Source organism: Nannospalax galili, unplaced genomic scaffold, assembly GCF_000622305.1.
Source record: "Nannospalax galili isolate Female #2095 unplaced genomic scaffold, S.galili_v1.0 scaffold249, whole genome shotgun sequence".
Lineage (NCBI taxonomy): Eukaryota > Metazoa > Chordata > Mammalia > Rodentia > Spalacidae > Nannospalax > Nannospalax galili.
Genome location: NW_008360307.1, coordinates 901,626 through 921,460, shown reverse-complemented (window position 1 = coordinate 921,460; position 19,835 = coordinate 901,626). Strand labels below are relative to the sequence as shown.

The 19,835-nt window shown below is 36.6% G+C and overlaps 1 protein-coding gene across 2 annotated transcripts in view; it reads right to left on the bottom strand.

Moving 5' to 3' along the window:
- Agmo (alkylglycerol monooxygenase) overlaps positions 1-7,350 on the bottom strand; it is a 305,041-nt gene extending 297,691 nt beyond the window's left edge. Inside the window, exons 1-2 of one of the 2 annotated variants that reach the window (XM_029559290.1) lie at positions 7,001-7,350; positions 4,919-5,049 (exon numbers count right to left, since the gene is read on the bottom strand). In XM_029559290.1, coding sequence (XP_029415150.1) covers positions 4,919-5,049; positions 7,001-7,126 — 257 coding nt within the window. In that variant the 5' untranslated portion in view covers positions 7,127-7,350. The remainder of the gene's footprint in view (positions 1-4,918; positions 5,050-7,000) is intronic. The other variant, XM_029559289.1, reaches the window with a different exon arrangement.
- Between the last annotated feature and the right edge of the window lie 12,485 nt (positions 7,351-19,835).

Genomic DNA, 19,835 nt, shown 5'->3' with positions numbered 1-19,835 from the left:
ATATATATATATATCACAATTTTCTGGGGCAGTGAGATGGCTCAGTGGATAAAGGCACTTGATTCCTAAATCTAACAACATGACTTCAATCCCAAGGATTCACATGGTAGAAAGAGAGACGACTCTCACAAGTTGTCCTGTGATCTCCACGTGTACATTATGGCACACATGTGCACACACACACACACATACCATATACAAACATATACACACATACACATAAAAAATAAGTGTAATAAAATATTTTAACATTATCCTTAAGCAATTTTCCTCTAAGAAATTTTATGAGATATTTACTGTGAAAATCACTTACAGCTGACCTGAGAACCTGTGCTGCCTGTTTGGAAAGCTCTTGCCACGTTTGCTCCATCTAGTGGAATATTGACTTTTCCTCACCAATAATAAAAAAGATACATCTTCTACCTTCTGTGAACAGATATAGTGTTCTATTTCTTATTGTAAAATTACATTATGCTTATCAAATGATCATTTGGTTTCTTTGTAAAACTATTAAACTATAAACTAATAACACAACAAGGTAGATACATTTAGAAGAAATAAATTTGTTACATTCTTCATAGGAAAATATATTACTCTAGTGAAAAGTGTGTTAACTTCAGATTCCTTGAAGTTAACAAAATTAATAACAAAGTCTATGTATAGTGTTTCTATGTTATAAATAAGAGGAAATGAGGAATTTTTGCCTAGTAAATGTAACTAATAAAGCAACAATTTAATTTTTTTTATTTTTCATACAGCTATATTTTAAAAATTTCTGTGAATGACACATTTAATAGCAGCAATGCAGCATTATTTTTAACATTACTTAAGTTTAATTGCTTTTATCTAGAACAATGAATACCTGATTATTAAAGTCACATCAAATGAGAGGCATTTCTGGTTATATACGGATGTTGTTAAAGATAGCTTTGCCTCATATACTAAAACTTAGTATGAAATTTCAGTAACCAATTTTTCTTTATTCTCCAGCCCCACCCCAAGGACATCAGAATATTTCAAAGATGTTTAATTTCTTCCTTTAATTTTTTTTTTTCATGAACTGAAATGTTTTTGTCAGGAATGGAAAATTCCATAGCAGGCATGGCCAGTTAGTTACAAACTAGTTCCATAGTAAAAACCAGCAATGACCCACACATATTGAGAGTGGAGTGTCTTCAACTTATTTGAAAATTTACCCACTTAAATTTTCCCTTGAACCTATTGCAATTTGATTTATAATCTGCTGTTTCAATCGAATAAATGAACACTTTAAAAACAAACATACTACAGACATTTATATCAGGAATAAAACTTCTCTGGGGAGGATGCAATTTATGGCAGCAGAAACACTGGGAGGAAGTAACAAAGTGAAGTCCTTGCTCTCTAATGAAGGATTAGAAGTTGAGTTCTGGAAAAATGAGCAAGAGGAAAGAGACGTGATTATTTTTCGATCGTTAATGTGTAAGTCAGTAGGCTTTTTGCAAATTCTAGTTTATTAAATATTATATTTTGTGTATAATTCATTAAAACCAGTTTATTTTTTATTGTCTGCACAAGTAGTTGACAGAGAAGCAACCGATCTGTAAGATACATCTGTTCAGCTCCGATCGGCAGAATACCTATTTCAGGACTGGCTTCTGACTAGGAAGGTTGCCTACTGTATTTCAGAAGATGAAACAAATGTGGGATTATGCAGAATCTGGTGTGAGGATGGATGGACTTTTATTACTAATGAAGGTCTGTGGAACAGGTTTGTAAACAAGATATAGTCTTCTCTGTGATTAATATTTTCCCATACATAAACATTTTAAAGGTGTACCACGTGTCTTTTCTTTGAATATAGTAAGCAAACTATTAATCTTTAAGAGACTTCAAATTGTATGAAATCATGAAATCAAGATCTTCAAATGAACATTGCTTTTCCTCAAAATCTCCAGACAACATTTCTGTTGCAGGAATGCAGAGATGGAAAAAGTTGTTCACTTTGATTTCTAGTTCTTTTATTTGGGGCTACATATGTGCTGCTTAGAATTATTATCCAGAGCACAGTTCTTCACAAGTGGATTAACTAATGATATAGTATTTCTTTCCCTTGCAATCACATACTTGAAGGATATGGCAAGTCCCTGTTGCTGTACAGAAAATGAACTTCGCTCCTTGTTGCACATAGGACTCACCCCGTGTTAATCTAACCCTCGGCTGCTAAAGATTTGCACAGGGATTCGCCTGGATATTATGGCATTGACTGAAATACTGTTTTAAGAATTGAGTCAAGGTTCTCTTTACTTTTTTCTGTAAGGAGACTGAGAAGAGTGTTGTCTCAGCTCTCTCTTCTGTTTACAACTTTCATTTTTAATAGGAGAAAAGTAAAAGAAAATGTATTTAAGTATCACTTTCAGATAGTTTGTTTTGCTGGGTTGTTTCAAGTACAGGATATGAGAGTTGAGATATTTTGCAAAAAAAAAAAAAAAAACCTGCCTACATTTCATAATTCAGGATTGTTTTCTATATTTGTAAGAAGCAAAGAAGCAATTTTTTCCTTCATTTTTCATTAAAATACAGCTACAGGAAAATGTTCTACAAATTCAAGTTAATAGTATTTTACATTTCTCTCAGAGAACTCCAGAGCTATAAAATGACTTAAGTTTTTGTTAGTTTAAGGGATGTAAAGAAGAACGGATGAAGGAAAAAGAAGTTCATGTTCTATTCCCAAAAGACTGGTCAGTTTTGTTTTGATTCTCTGCTTCTTTCTAAATCGCTCTCCTGTCTCCTCCCCTCCCTTCCCCTTCTCCTCCTTCCCCTCCCCTGTCCTTCCTCTCTCCTCTCCTCCTCTCTTCTCATCTCCCCCTCCCCGTTGATACACCGAGTGTGTATATGTGTGTTGTATACTGTGTATCTACTTTCTGAGGTATGCTTTCTGTAAAAATATGTATTTGTAGTCTTGTTTCACTGTTTTAACTCAGTGCCTTTTAAAGTCATACTGTTGAAAAGAAAAGCTATACTGAGAACAAAGTATATTTGGTAGCTAATGTTATAAAGGAGCAGTCTAATTTTGCTTATTACCAAAATTAAATTTAGAAAAGTAAAAGAAATCCTGAAGCATTCATCCAGTATGATGACTCTAAATTCTTGAAAAAAAATCAGACCAAAAACACCTCATTCCAAGTCACTAAGATCCATGACCTATAATTATACCTGCAGAGCACTTCCCAGCCATAAAATGGTGTTCACAGTTGATCAACAGATTTCCAAAAGCTCATAGTGCATGCCCTTCTTGGAATGGGCTATAGAAACTAATGGGATTTTCTTCAGTAAACAAACTTGTGTCTAGATCTACATGCCCAAGAGTATATGAAAGGAATTCATGCTTATTTCTGAAAAAAGAACCATGCAATTCAGGAAATCATCTATAACTTAAAGTTGTTATTTTAGGCAATCTGAGACTGAATCAGAGGAGTGATCATCCACTGATTCTGACTGTACTGTGTAACCATAACAACGCCTCAGAGTCATCATTATTATTGTTACTGCTATAAAGCTAATGATCCAATCTTCTCAAAGTAACACTGACATGCATTTTAAAAATTTACTTCCTACCTAAACACGTTATATCAAATTATTGCACCTTTTCCCAGATATATTTAAAGTTTAATGTCGTTCTTTTAAAAATAAATCCACCTTGGTTTCCCACTGGGTGGTTCCTAGAAGCATTCCAAAGCAATGAGCTCTAGTCAGAAATTAAGTTCTACAAACAGTAGGAAGAAGCAGGATGTGAGTCCGAAATGAGCACATTCCTTCCCCGCTGGAAGCACAGCCACCTCTGCTCTCTTCCCTGCACTTTGCCTCTGATTAATCCTCATATACTGAAGGTGTCTTCCATCCTCCCTCTGTTAGATTTTCCTTTACTACCTCTCTATTCATTCTTACCAAAAAGCAGATGATTTGTTGCTTGTTTGACCCCTTCTTTACCCAATGTTATCATCAACCGGACACTACAAAGATATTATTATTATTTTTTGAGCATTTGTTATACACCAGGCATGATTCCAGTCACATGAACTAAAACTTTGACATAAGCAATTCCCTTGTTCTCAAGGTGAATACGTGCTAGAAAGGAGGCCTGAGGGGAAGAAGAGAGCCTTGCTTCTAGGTAAGCACAATTACAGAACACAAACAGGAGGTGTCTAACTCAGAGTTTGGCAGCAGATAAGGCTTGCTGAAGTTATGTCTGTGCTAAGACCTATAAAATGAACTGGAGCCTTATGAATGGCTTTCCAGGTGGAACGAAGTGTCTCTGAGGTGTGTGGAATGCCTAGCATCACAGCATGATGGGACAAAAATGAGGAAGGAGAAGGGGAGTAGAGGGCCCAGCGAAGGCTAAAGAGAGTAACCCTTGTATGCTTCAGGAAAGGTTTTTTATTTCATGTTCAGGGAAATACAGAAGCAGTGGAGGGCTTCTATACGATCCCTATGATACAAATGGGGTCAGCCAGTGGGGTCAGACTAGACCCAGGATGAAGAGAGTTTTGCAGCTGTACACAGACTTGCCCAACACACAGTGGAAATGTTTGAAGCTTAGGAAGTGCAAATTTGACTAGGACAAAATAATATCTCCTGCAGGTAACTGGTTGAAAACTCAGGACAGGGACTACAATAAGGTAGGTAAAGAACTCACTTCAGTGCAAAAATATAAATAAGTGCCAGGAAAGTCAGTCTTAAAACAAGCGATGTGTAGGAAGCTCTATTAAAAATTAAAGGAAACAAATCAACATTGAACAAAGTAACAAAGTTTGCATGATCCTGAAATCCTTAAGAATGTATTTGTGAATACATCAATTATTTACATGAGGTTTCCTCTACTTCACATTTGAAGTTTCTTAGGATTTTTCACTGATTTTTTTTAAAACATGGGACTCACCTTGGAAGCCGAGATACAACACCAGCTGACATGGAGGTCAGAATATCGTCAAGGCGACCTGATGGCTTCCCTTTGAGAATCCAGCTGACAACTAGTTCAAGCAGTATCAAGGAAATGAAAAATGGAGTAGCCTAGAAAGAAAATTGCAAGGAAGAGACGCTGTTCTATCCGACATGAAACTTTCCACATTTTCTGGTTAGTCCTTTGATATTTGGGAAGCCCAGCAGGTGACTGTCTACATCTGTGTTATGAGATTATTTCCAACACAATGGGCAAAGAAATTTAGTTATTTGAGGATGCACTAAACATATATTCAAAATCTACCAAGTAATTAAAAAATGAAAAAAATATGATTATATTAATTATGTCAGATAAATAACTAAATTTGAAAAGAAAATGCCCAACATTCCAGAAAATACACTAAAGTTAATTAAACAAGCTACAGTCTGTCTTCTGCCTACAAGTAGTCAGAATCACAGTTAGAGGATCTCCTTAAGGGCATCTACAATTAGAATTTTAAAAAACTTATTAGGATTGCTAGATGATGACATGAAACAGAAGCAAAAAAAAAAATTCTAAGAGTCAAAAAATAAGGTAATTTCATTCATTCAGGTGTGATTTTGTGTTTTATTATAATAAATAATTTAAGACTCAGCATTGACAAATGAATGCTGGGTTAGGTCTGTTGTTGCACTATAAATAATATTAATGTTTGAAGATATGAGCACAACATTTTTCTTTTTTTTTTCTGTTTTAAAGATTTTATTTTTATGTCCCCTCCAAAGCTCAGGGACTTTTGTGGAAGAGGTTGGCAGAAAGAATGCAAGAGCCAGAGGAAGGAGTGAAGTGTTAACTGGAAGTGTCCTCCGACCACTATGTTGGCAAGCTATAATCACACCTCCTTCCTGTGCTCATCAAGGAGTCCGTTACCCCTCCCACCCAATCAGTTGACCTTAGCTGCATGTGAGGGGAGGGGCAAAGGCTATATAAGCCTAGAACATCAAGCACCTCTCTCACAATTTTGTGTGGCTGTCAGGAGGTCATACGATCTATGATTGAGTACGGACTTACGGCAGAGCCATAAGTGTGGGGCGCCCACTCTTCTGTGAATAAACCCTACCCTATGCTCTGTTTAAAAAATAATAATAATAAAATATTTTTTAAAGATTTTATTTTTATGTATGTGTATGTGTGTTTCCATGTTGTTTGTGTATGGGTGTGTGTTTGGCAGGGATTGCTCTTAAATGCCAGAGGAGAGTCTTGAAAGGCACCAAATGTGGGGCCTCTGGAAGAGCAGTAAGTGCTCTTAACCACTGAGACATCTTTCTAGCACCACGTTTCTTTTTTTAAAAAATGGCAATATCAAATCTTAAAGTAAGATGGGAATCAATTGTGTAGGGACTGATCATGGTTTGATGCTCTCTAAGCTGACCTCCCAAGAACAGCTCTGTGTTGTCACTCTTCTTCTCCTGTTATTGGCCTGAGCCAGTAAGTGTTTCACAACTAACTCTGAGAGCTTTGGGAGTTCAGCACTCCGTTTCCTTCTGGATTCTTGTACTTCCAATCACAGCAGGCAGCAGAAGTGAAAAGCACCTCTGAAAGTTTCAGAGTTTCCAGAAAAACTTAGTTCAAGTTCAAACTTAGGAAGTTAGATTCAGACAAGTTGTGTGTCCTTCCTTCTACAGACCCACTCCACCAAATGAAAGAGAAAATACTTGCTGGAGGTGGTGGACAAGTTACACATTTTAAAAGAGAATTTTACCAAGTTTACTGATGTGGCATAACCATTTAACATCTAGTTCCAACAGCTAAATTTGCAATGCTATCATGTCCAGGAAAACTAAAATTATTTATCATATTCTAGATTGACATATAAAGAAAGGAATTTACAGACAATGGCAGCTATGGATATTATATGAAGATGAATTCACTTAGAAATTGCACTTTTGCTGTTTGACTGAAGAAACTGTATTTTTTATTAGACTGTAATAATTCAAAGCGTGAAAGTGAACAAATCCCCAGTATGTGTTGACCTTCCTTTTAAAGTAAAGAGCAAGAGAGCCTCTTTCAATATAGTCTCACCTTTCTAACGTAATCAGGAACTGCTTCGACGGTTTGGAATGAGGTCTCACTAGGCTTCATCAAGTAAAACATCATTCGAACACCCTGGGAAACTGAAACATCTTGCTGGGCTCCTGGGTTCTTCATTTCTGTCCCTGTCCGACTCCCAGCTGGAGAGTATTTGTGATTCCGTAGTTGAAGCCAGAGCCTAAACAAAGAAGTCCTGCAGTGGAACTGTGCTCACAGAGTAAGCCTTTGTCAGAGAACTGCTAGGAACAAAGCTTCCCAAAGCACAGCCAACCACAGAGTGCGTGTGCAAAGGCAGCAAAACACAAGTTCAGAGGTCAATGGGTGTCCTCCCAAGAAGGAGCAGGTAGGGAGGGAAGGGGGACTGCTTTGCCCAAACAAGCATTTGCAGAAATTTGACTGAAGCATAAGCAGCTTATCACAAAAAAGAAGAAAACAAAGGAAAAAGAAAGAAAAGAAAAGCAGAAAACTGTTGCTTGCAAAATGAAAACAGGGAAAAACAACAGAACAGATGATAACACAGGTAAAAGTCCATTCTGAAACAGAGATAGCAGTTCAAGTCAAATCGCATGAGAAAAATTAAATCTTTCCTCATTTTGAAATGTGCAATTATCTGATTTTCAGTCTTTTCACACAAGACTACTTTGAAGTGACAGGTAGTCTACTTAATAGCTTGACTAAGAAGGGGTATGCCGCTTGTCTCCTGTGCATTCCTCCTGTCAATCCTGTGACCTTTAGAACATTTGCAAATCAACTCAGGGCCATTTTGGCCCATTGCATAATCTACACTGTTTGGTGGAAACTTACCTAGGCAAAATTTCTCTACATTTCTTTCATTTGCATGAACTTCCAATGAAAATGCCGAGGGGTTGCGAAAAGAGCTTAAGTGACTGTTCCTTGAGGAACATTCCAGGGACATTGGCATTAAAGACAGAGGGTATTACCAGGGAATGTGTGGTCCTTGCCAGAAGAGCATAAAATTCCTCAAAGAAACTTCAGAAGATTTGCAGATCATGAGTTACTGTGAAGTTCACGAAGAAATGATCTGAAATCTGACCATATTACTTTTCTCATTTCTGTGACTAAATAACTGATAAAAACAACCCCAGGAAGAAAGGAAGACTTTATTTGTGGGTCACTGTTATAGTGCATAGTCCTTATGATGTGAAAGCCATGGTGGAGGGAACATGTAGTGGCTGGCCATGTTGTGTCCATAGTCAGGAAGCAGAGAATCAAGAATCCTGGTGTTCAGCTGGCCTCCTCTTTTTCTTTTTAACACATTCTGAGACCTCAGCCCATTCAGGGTGGGTCTTCCTTCTTCAGTTGAACCTTTCTAGAAAGCCCTTCATAGATATGCCCTGAGGTGTGTCTCTTAGGTAACACCAAATTCAGTCAATTTGATAGTGGTGATTGGCCATTAGACTACAGCACGCCGGTTTCTGAATTCAGTGGGATGTCATTTTCAACGTCACATGATGTTTTCACTGACGAAACTGCACAGAAGCAGTGATGGCATGTTCAAATTCTTTCCTAACATATTAGTCACATTTCAGAATCAAATGCTCAAAAATATTGATCTCAAAGCAAACCTTACAGCAGAATTTTCTATACTTTCAATTATTATTACAGATAAAAATACCTACAGGCATGCACACTTAACAAAATTAGGCATGGTGTTTTGTTTCTGCCTTTTATTTGTTTCTGATATTGTAAAAGTGATAAATGACAGGGAAAAAACCTTACATAACTGCAAATGACAAAATGCCAGCAGCCTTCACTCCCTCAGCAGACAGCCAAACCCTACCTTTGGTTTCAAAGAGGAAGCCTCACTTCCTGGTGCATACCTTGCCTTGAATTATTTATTAATTTTATTATTACTATTGGATTATTATTTTGTTATTTTTTCCTGCAAAAGATCATTATTATTATATAAATTTAGACATACACTTATGTTTTTTTTAATAGATGATATTAATATAAGATATAGTGACTTTCCACCTTGGAGTCAAAAACATAAGCAGGAACATTCTTTAATTCAGTATGTATTCGTATAAGAAGGGGTTTATTTGTTTGTTCTTCTTTAAACAGGTGGCAGAGATGTGTTTGTGTGTGTGTGTGTGTGTGTGTATGTGTGTGTGTGTGTGTGTGTGTGTGTGTGCGTGTGTGTTTGTACATGCCAGGTACAAACATCTTAGATACATATAACTTCTTAGATACTTAATATAGAGGAAGTTGAATACAAGGAATTATTTACAGAAATGATGAAAGAAGCAAAAGGGAAAGAGAAAAAAAGATTTAGAGATTAATATAAGTGAGAAGTCATTAGTATTTGTAAGCTATAGGGACAACTGAAGAAGTTGTATAGAAGCTAATGGCTGACATCGTGTGATGGAAGGTGAAGTCATGAGGAGAGGAGGCCTGGTCCACAGAGCAGACCCGATTCCTGCCAGAGGATATTCTCAAGGTAGAAAGGGAAAAGAGAAAAGGACCAGGTCTTCTCACTTTTTCTCATCTACTAACTACCGCGGAACATTTCCTTTACATAGATGCAAAGCCAGCTGAGAAGAATACTGGAAAAAAAGTCTTCAGGGAATAGCCCCATAGCATCTACAACAGTGAGGAGAAAAGGGGAGAATGAATCTGGGGTAAGTAAACTAATGATTGCAATGGGGGACGGGGGCGAGTCTCAGCTCTAGTCCCAGGACTAGGCAAGGCACAATGGAGACTTCACCTTCCAGGCAAGGATGATGGACTCTGCTCTTCAGAAGTCAGCTGGAGCAGCAGCTTGCTGACTCAATACCTTTCTGTTAATGGTTAACAATAGTATATAGGAGTGGATTTCAAAGAAAGGAAACCTTTGGTGTCCCTTAGTGCCACAATATCCTCAGACTTATATTTTTTTATTTATTATTTTTATTTTATGTGTATGATGAGTATATTTCCTGCATATATATAAGTGCACCCATGTCGTGCAATTCCCATGGAGGATAGAAGAGGCCATCGGACCCCCTGGAACTGGAGTTACAGACAGTTGTTATCTGCCATGTGGGTGCTGGGATTCAAACTTAGGTCTTCTGCAAGAACAACCAGTGTTCTTAACCACTGGGCCATCTCTCCAGCCCCCAGACTTACTTTTTGAAATGAGATGAAATTGGTTTTATAGGATAAAATTAATTCCTTTCTCATGTCATCCCCAGTATTTTGAATCATTTTTTAAGAATTAGACTAGAGGCCTCTTATTATATTACCATCTTCATATGTTTGTATTTCCAATATTATGTAAAGAATGAGTGCTACTGTAGACATTATAGATACATGAAGAAGGTATTTAAAGAAAAGGTATTATCAAAGCCACACCAATTGAGCATAGTCTCACTCATATTTAAAGGAACATCCTATATGTAAGGTTCTTTTCTGGATTATTATTCTAGCTAGATAAGCTCACACTCTACATATAATTTGGAAGACACATGTTGAAATTAAAAAGCCTCAACTTGGAAGGTGTTTGGACCTCTGAAAATACACTTTAGAGGACAGCAGGCTATCTATCAGGACATCATGTGAACAAATGCTAAACTTGTAATGTGCAATTGATTCAGACTTTTTTACTTAACAGCTACCAACACTCAAGATAATGTAAACAGAAAAGCACTGGGAAGTTTAGAACTGAAGAGTCACATGTCCAACTTAGGCATTAAAATGATCAGTTTGTTTTTTCTGTGAATAGGTGGGAAGGGGACGTGGGAGCAAAGCAGAGTTAGGAGGCCTGGGTGACTTTTGCTAGGAGACTGCAGTAGGCGTGAAACGAGTGAGATGATTGGGGTGTGTATTATTTATAGGGCTGACAAGCTTTAGAAACAGAATCTAGGATACACAGAAAGGAAACAGAACAGTTGGGAAATTTGGGGTTAATCAACAGAAATAAGAGTTGCTCTTTACTATGATAGGTACACTGGAGGATTTGGTTGAAATATGAGATGTCTCTATACATCTAGATTCTGGCAGCTATAAATAAAAATCTTGAGTTCAAAGATCAAAATAAGAGAATTAGCTATGAATAGCATGGAAAATACTGACAAAACAGTTACAAGCCAAGTATGATTTTCATGTGTATTTGCTTTAAATATATCCATATGCATAAATAATTTTCATTTTAAGATGAAAATCAGGCTTAGTACATTGATTTCCTTTACATGGCAATTGTTCCCAGATCAAATACAAATATCATAAATTTCTCCATGACTATAATCTTATTGTAGAAGCAATTGAAAGAAATATCCTATTTACATTTCAATGTAGTGTGGTAAGCATGTTATAATATTAAGAAATATCTAAATTCGTTTTCACAGAGAATGTGCTTTTGGCATCCCACCATTATGAGACTTCCATTTATTCTGCATGCTTCTGAGAAGTAGGTATGTCCTGGCTTAATTTTGGTTTTCATTTTCTCTTCCTAATTTAATTGGCTGCATTGATTATGCAAGAATACTGCTGCCACAGCATGCAGGTAGCAGTACCCCTTACTATTATATTCCTATATGTCTTGAGGTCATTTTTGAAGAATCTGTTTTTGTTTTAGAAATTTAAGTGCTGTCTTCAAGTCTCTCACCTCTTTGTATTAATGAATTTCATTAGAATATAGCAACACTTGAAGCCTAAATCACTCTCCCTAATGTTTTTAGATCATATTTTATTAATTGTGGCCCATAGTCCTTTCCAGAACATAGAAGCAAAAGATCAGGTAGAACATGAACTTTAAGGAAATTTATATTGAACATTTGAGGTCAGAGCATGAAAAACAAACAATATTTCCAAAGCTATTTCTTTATGATGCCATCAAAATAATACATCTCACTATTGTTTTAACAAAATTCAGTGCTGGAAGAGCAGCTCAAAGTACTGTACATATCAGTGTCAGAGTATATGTAACTCCCTCTTTTTAGTATTGATTTTGAGTTCGTGTTGGAATTAATCCAAATTCACAGTGCAGAAAAAAAGAATGTCAGAGATCTCAAGAGTATTTCTTGAAATAGCCCATGAGCTGCTCTGAGCAGAGAAAGATTTTCTTTGCAAAACAGATTAGAAAACTCCAGATACTGCATATGCTTCTCTGAGATTAATCTTGTTAATATTCCAAAGTCTGAGAAGCAGCATATAAACTTTTAACATGCTTTACACATAACATTTCCTTTTGTAATTTACTGAAGAATTATCGTTAATATAATACTTATAAACTCCTCTGAAAATGCATATCAAATGGGCCAAGATCTGGGGTTTCCTGCTCTAAACTGAATTCACCACAGGCCCTGCCTCCTTTTTGACTGATTTAAAAATGAACAGATACTTTTGGTGATGAAACTACAATTTTGCAAAAATATTGTTATAAAAGACTTATTTATGCTTGAAAATGAATAAAGTGATGTTTCTCTGATACTGTCCTGCACATTATGTAGAATACATTTCTGTGCCAACAGAGAAGGCACAGTCTCTTGCCAATCTGTTCTTCAAAGAACCTCCTGACAGATCGTGAAAGGATCCGTGAAACTACTCTTATGAAACATAGTGAAAGCAATTCACTATAAATACAAACACAGTTTTTATCATATCTTAGGATGTGTGCTTAGGACATTCTAGTCTCTGTAGCAGGAATAATGTTTTTCCTGAATAACATTTCTGTAATTTAATTTTCTAGATGCCATGAATCACCTTATCAACCCCACTTCGCACTTCAGATAGTTTAATATGTATCAGTATGAAGTGCATAGCAAAATCTAACAACAGTTCAGGATAGAAGGGTTTCACAGCAGTGATACATTTACCAAAGTTCTGGAGACTTAGGACCTGGAGAGAGCATGGCTGCTGATATTCAGATGACATCGTTCCTCTAAACCCTCACATTATGGAAGGAGCTATGGAGACCCCTGGGAACCATTTTATCAGGTTGCTAATCAGAATCCTTTAGATTTGAACTCAAGTAGAAATCATGTCCGAAAGGCCCCATGTCTTATTCTCCCCACTTCCACACCACCACCACCAAATTCGCTATCTTCCCTTTCTTCATACATCTATGACTGTTGCTGTATTTTCAAGTCTAGACACTTTTAGAGTCTAAACACAACTTTTTTTTCCCCCTATCTCTACTATTACATACATTCCAACTCCATATTTTTTAGATTCTCCTACAGATTCTGCCTGGTAGATGTTTATTTTCAGTCAAAAGACAGCGAATCCCCTTTTCATACATGCATCATTTCTAAATAGTTTCTTTACTTACTTATTTTCATGTTACAGCTCTAATCATAACAGAAAATTAAAAGTAACCAGATAATCAACATAATAATGGTTAAGTAAATGTCAATCCAGATGTCATAGACAATTAAATGGCAAAATGGTTAATCATAGAAAGTATTTATATAATATGAAAAAAGCAAAGAGTCTGTGCTTTAAATAAAACAATAAATATTTTATCTACTCTGGCAATTTTATAGATGTTTATAATGTATCTTAATCATATCCACCTCTTCCCACTTTCACTCCTTATGAATCCCTCCCAACATGTCCCTCTCTTACCTTTATGTTCTTTTTTTTTTCTTTTTAAATGAGAACCAAATGAGTCTAATTAGTGCTGTCCCTCTGAGCATGGGTGTGGGGCCACCCACTGTGGCATGGGCAGCCTACCAGCAGCCACACTCCAGAAGACAGACTGCTAGATATCATCTCAGCTAGAGCCTTGGCCTCATGAGCCCATTCTCCATCCATCTGAAATGTTCACTGGTTTTATCTTGTGCCACTCTTGTGCAGGTAAATATAGCTGTTGTGAATTCATGAGTGAACAGTCTTTTCATTTCCAAAAAGACAGTATTTCACAGCACTCCTCCCCATCTTCTATCTCTTACATTCTTTTTTTGTTTTTAAAGATTTATTTATTTTATGTATATGAATGTTTGGGCTGCATGCACATATGTATACCACATGCATGCCTGGTACTTGCTGAAACCAGAAGAGGGCATCGGATCTCCTGGAACTGGAGTTACAGACAGTTGTGAGTCACTATGTGAGTGCTGGGAACCAAATCCTAGCCCTCTTTCAGAACAGCAAGTGCTTTTAACCTCTGACCTGTCTCTCTAGTTCCTCTTACATTCTTTCTGATGCCTCTCATTTGGTGTTCCTTGAGCCTTGGTAGGGAACAAGTTGATGCAGATATCCTGTTAGAGATTAACACACAACAGTTATTTGTTATCAGTACTTAGACCAATCATAAGTCTCTGCAGTGCCCATCTCCCATTGCCAAAGAAGCTTCTATGAGCAGAACTGAAAGCAATACAATCTGTGGTTATAAGCATCAATACTTAAAGGGCAGTTGGAGAATATGTCAACCTAGCAAACAACAGATTTCTCCCTGGAGATTCTGACCTTCTCAGCCATGGATTTTTTTTTTTTTTTTTTTTTTTTTTTTTTAACAGGTTTACAGTACCAAGCATGAATTCCCTCTACTGGAGCAGGTGTCAAATCCAAGCAGAAAGCGATTGGTTACTTCCGTAATAGCCACGCCACTATTGCACCAGTAGCTAGAGTTTGTGTGGCAGGTAGGTATTGTAGCAGGCAATGGATAAAACTGAACCAGGGAGAAAGAGGGTTCCCTAGAGGGTTCTTAGTCTCATTCATAAAAAAATTTAAGAATGGACCCAAACGGAAGCTTTTACAATTTTATTAGAATTTTAAAGAAAAATCCTCAGGGCAGGTGAGCTGATAACCTTGGCAGCTGCCTTGAGGAGGTGAATAGTGCAAGAAGGAAAGAAAGCCATGGAAGCCATGCATGTTTAGAGCCTGCCTGGAGGTCAGACACATGGCTGATTCGCAGCTGTTAGAAGGAAGCTTTAGAGAAAAAGTCAAGAACTACAAGATGCTAGGGTCAGCCCAAAGCCTTAGAGGAAGCATGTTTAGTAAGAAAGTCATGAAGAAGCAAAGGAGAAATTAAACTTTCCTGAAGAATTCAGGAAAGCGGAAAGAGTTATGGAGACCTATATGGCTGTGGCTGGTCTGGAAGTTCTCCAGGGGTCTGAGCTAGTTCCAGGCAGGAAATATTCCTTACCTTATTAATACACTAGGTATTCTGCCCATCTATTTATCATAACTTAAGGTGAATCTGCCTTTCTGGGAGTGGTTATAACACCAAGTAATTGACCAGTGAGACTGGAAATGTGGGTCCGCCAATAGACTAGACATTTTCTTAGTCTGGACCAGTTCAATTTATGGGGCTTATTGATACTCTAACAAAACCATTGATGTGTTTTCCCCTTTGGGTCCTATAAAAGCTAACCAGCAGTAAGGAAAATTCCTGGTCAGTTGCAGTTTAATTTCTCTATGTCCTGTAAATAAATGTGCAGTATCTTCAGCCAGGGCATTACCACCCAGTCATGGTAAGCACCAAGGACCAATGACAATAGCCCATGTTATTTGATGGGGACTTCTCGGTCAATAAATCTTAGGGAAGTATCCCATTTCATACACTAAGATTTTTGTTTAATAGCATTTGTCTTCCAGGTGAAGTGTGGTCTATCTATACAGGGTACCACTGTTCAAACTTCTTTTTTTAATTATAGACTTCAATGAGCTTATTATGTAATGGGTTTCCATAAGGCTTTTTCATATATCCTTAGTTTTGGTAAATTCATGTCCTACTCACTCTCTCCCATAAACATTAACCCTCTTTATACCCCATCTACTGATATTTACATGTGTTTTACTTTCTGTTCCTCCCATTAAGACGTCTACCTCTCCCCTTTCTCATAGGTCTTTTTTGCCTTCCTGATCTCTACAGACACTATATTAAGCATACAAATCTGAAAATTTTTAGTTAGGATCCACATATGAGAGAGACTATTTGGCATTTGTATTTCTGGCCTGGCTTATCTCATTTAGTACAGTATTTTCTAGTTCCATCAATTTCCTCCAAATTTCACAATTTCATTTTTCTTTACAGCTGAATAAAATTTCATTGTGTATGGATACAACATTTTAATTATCCATTTGGGCTGGTTATATTTACTAGCTGTTTTGAGTAGAGCCACAGTGAACACGGAATGTGCAAGTACCTCTGTGTTAGGTTACGGAGTGTTTCGAGTATATGCTAAAGAGTGGGAAAGTTGGGCCACCTGAAAGCTCTATTTTTAGCATTTTGAGAAATAGCTAAACTGATTTCCATAGTGTCTGCATTAATCTACATTTCCGTTAACAGTGGATAAGGGTTCTCCTTTCTCCATATCCTCCACAGCATTTGTTTTCATTCATTTTCTTGGTGGTAGCCATTCTGAGTGGGAGAAGTGGAACCTGAAAGTAGCTTGTATTAGTTACTTTTCTGTTGGTGTGATAGAAACACTGACCAAAGCAATTTATAGAATGAAGAGTTTATTTGAGCTTACTGTTCCAGGGGAATTACAGTCCATCATGGCAGGGAGGCATGGTGGCTAGAGGTGGTTGGAGCAGGAGCAGCAGAAGCTAAGCTCTCACATCATCACACAGGCACAGGAAGCAAGAGATCTAGCAGGGCTTAAGAATTCTCTAAACCCACCCACAGTGAAGTACTTCCTCCAGGATAGCCACACCTTCTAAAATCTCCCCCAAACAGCACCATCATCTGGGGACAAAGTGTCCAAACACTTGGAGCCTATGGGGACATTTTCATTCAAACCACCACATAGCTTTAATTTGCATTTAATTTGCTAATGATGTTGAACACTTTTAAAATGTTTATTAGCCACTTGATTTAGTTATTTATTTTGAGAACTTCCTGTTTAGTTTGGTACCCTATCTTTACAGGAAAATTAGATAACCAGGAAAGTAGAATTTATATTTTTAATGAAGGATATATTCAATAAGTATGAAGGAATTCAAAGGAAAGAGTGAAGTTCATATTATGAAGAGAAAAGGTCCAATTAAGGAAGGAGAAGTGAGCATTAAGTATATATTAAAGACAAATTTTCTAAGATGTACATATATTAAGAGTAGCAATTAATTGGAATCACTGTTATCATATTTACCTAAATTTATTTTTTAGAAAAGAAGGCTTTGTACATGGCTAATAAAAGCTGGGTTATAAAACAATGATCCATTTAATTGCTACATATGAAATAAAAAGACAAAATAGTAAATCATTAACATTGAATATCCTGGATTATCCTGTTCCATAATTACAGTGGGGAATTTCCAGTTCACTTTAACAAGACTTACTAAATTTTTCTTTTTTCTGTAAAGTACCAGGTAGTAAATATTTTAGACTTTGCCACCCACCCACCCAGTTGTCATTATTACTATATAACTCTTGCATTTTGGTAGATAGCACCATTTGCTGAACATGCTGTCTTTCTTCCAGTGAATATTCTTGGCACCTTTGTCAAATTTCAGGTGGCTGAAATTGCATGTACTCATGTTTGGGTCTTCAGTTTTGTTCCATTGATCTATAGGTCTATTTTGTGCCAGTAGCATGTTGTTTTTGAGATTATAGTTCTGTAATACAGTTTAAAATCTGGTATAGTAATTCCCCAGCATTGATCTTAGTCCTCTAGGTTGCTTTGGCTATCCAAGGTCTTTTGTGCTTCCATATGAATCTTAGGATTTTTTTTCCCCATTTTTGTGATAAATGCCATGGGGATTTTGATTGGCATTGCATTGAATCTATAAATGGCTTTTGGTATGATGGTCATTTTCATAATATTAATTCTTCTGATCCATGAGCATGGAAGCTCCTTCAAACTTCTGTCTTCCTCAATCTCTTTCTTTAAAGATTTAAACATTTCATTGTAGAGGTCTTTAATGTGTTTTTTCAGGTTTATTCTGTGATTTGTTTTTTTTTTTTACAGCTATTGCGAAGGGGAGTGTTTCCACGTATTCTTTCTCTGATTGCTTGTTATTATTATAAAGAAAGGCTACAGGCTTTTGTAGATTAATTTTTCAACCTTCCACTTTACTGAATGTGTCTTGGAGTTTTCTGGTGAAATTTTTATTTTCTCTTAGATATATGTATTTTTTCAGGTTTATTCTGTGATTTGTTTTTTTTTTTTTACAGCTATTGTGAAGGGGAGTGTTTCCACGTATTCTTTCTCTGATTGCTTGTTTTGTTATAAAGAAAGGCTACAGGCTTTTGTAGAAGTCTTGTCTTATTGCTCTTGCAAGAGTTTCAAGCACCATGTTAAAGAGGAGTTGAGACAGTGGACAACCTTGTCTGGTTCCTGATTTCAATGGGAATGCTTCTAGGTTTTCTCCATTTAGAATGATGTTGGCTGTGGCTTTAATTATGTTGAGGTATGTTCCCTCCAGTCCAATTTCCTCTAGGATTTTGAACATAAATAGATGTTTAATTTTGTCAGAGGCCTTCTCTGCATCTATGGAGATGACCATGTGGTTCTTTTCTTTGAGCCCATTTTATGATTTATGACGTTTATTGACTTACATATATTGAACTATCCCTTCATCTCTGGAATGTAGTCAGCTTCATCATGGTGGATGATCTTTTTGATGTGTGTCTGTATGCAATTTGCAAGTATTTTGTTGAGAATTTTTACATCTATGTTCATTAAGGATATGGGTCTATAGTTTTCTTTTTTGGTTGTATCTTTACCTGGCTTTGGTATTAGAGTGATGCTGGCTTCATAGAAGGAATTTGGAAGTTCTCCCTCCATTTCTATTTTTTTGAATAAATTAAATAGTATGGAATATAGATCTTCTTTAAATGTCTGGTAGAATTCTGCTGTAAATCCATCTGGTCCTAGGCCTTTTTCTAGTTGGGAGGTTTGGTATTACTATTTCAATTTCCTTATGTGTTATGGGTCTGTTTAAGCTGTTAATCTCTTCTTGGTTTAGGTTGGGTGATTTCCATGCTTTTAGATACCTGTCCATTTCTTTTAGGTTTTCAAATTTAGTAGCCTATAGGTTTTTAAAGTATTCCCTTATAATTTTCTGGATCTTTTTGGTGTCTGTTGTGATGTTTCCCCTTTCATCTCTGATTTTGTTGATTTGGAGGTGCTCTTCTTTCTTTTAGTTAACTGGGCTAGTGGTATGTCAGTCTTGTATATCTTTTCAAAGAACCAGCTCTTGGATTCCTTGATTCTTTGTATTGTTTTCTTTGTTTCTATTTCATTAATTTCTGCCCTGATTTTTGTTATTTCTTCTTGTCTGCTGGGTTTGGGTTTTGTTTGCTGTTGCTTCTCAAGTGTGTTGAGTTGCAATGTTAAGTCATTTATTTGTGTTCTTTCTGATTTTTTGATGTATTTTAATGTAAGCACTTAGAGCTATAAACTTCCCTCTAAGGACAGCTTTCAGCATGTCCCAGAGGTTTTGTTGTGTTGTGTTGTGTTGTCCTTTTCATTTAGTTTCAGGAACACTTTTATTTCTTTCTTAATTTCTTCTTTGACACATTCATCATGTGAGTATGTTGTTTAATCTCCATGAGTTTGTGTATTTACTAGGACTTCTGGTGTTGATTTTAAGCTTTATTGTGTTGTGGTCTGATAGAATGCATGGACTTACTTCAATTTTTTTGTAATTTTAGAGGTTTTTTTTTTTCCCCCCCCAAGCATATAGCTGATTTTGGAGAGAATTCCATGGGGGTGCTGAGTAGAAAGCATATTCTTTGGTGCTTGGGTGGAATATTTGGTAGCTGTCTGATCGATCCATTTGATGTATGGTATAGTTTAATTCAGATGTCTCTCTGTTAATTCTCTGTTCTGTTGACCTATCTAATGGAGACAATGGGGTATTGAAGTCCCCTACTATTAATTAGTTGGGATTAATCTGGGTCTTAAAGTCCTGTAGTATTGTTTTTATGAAGTTG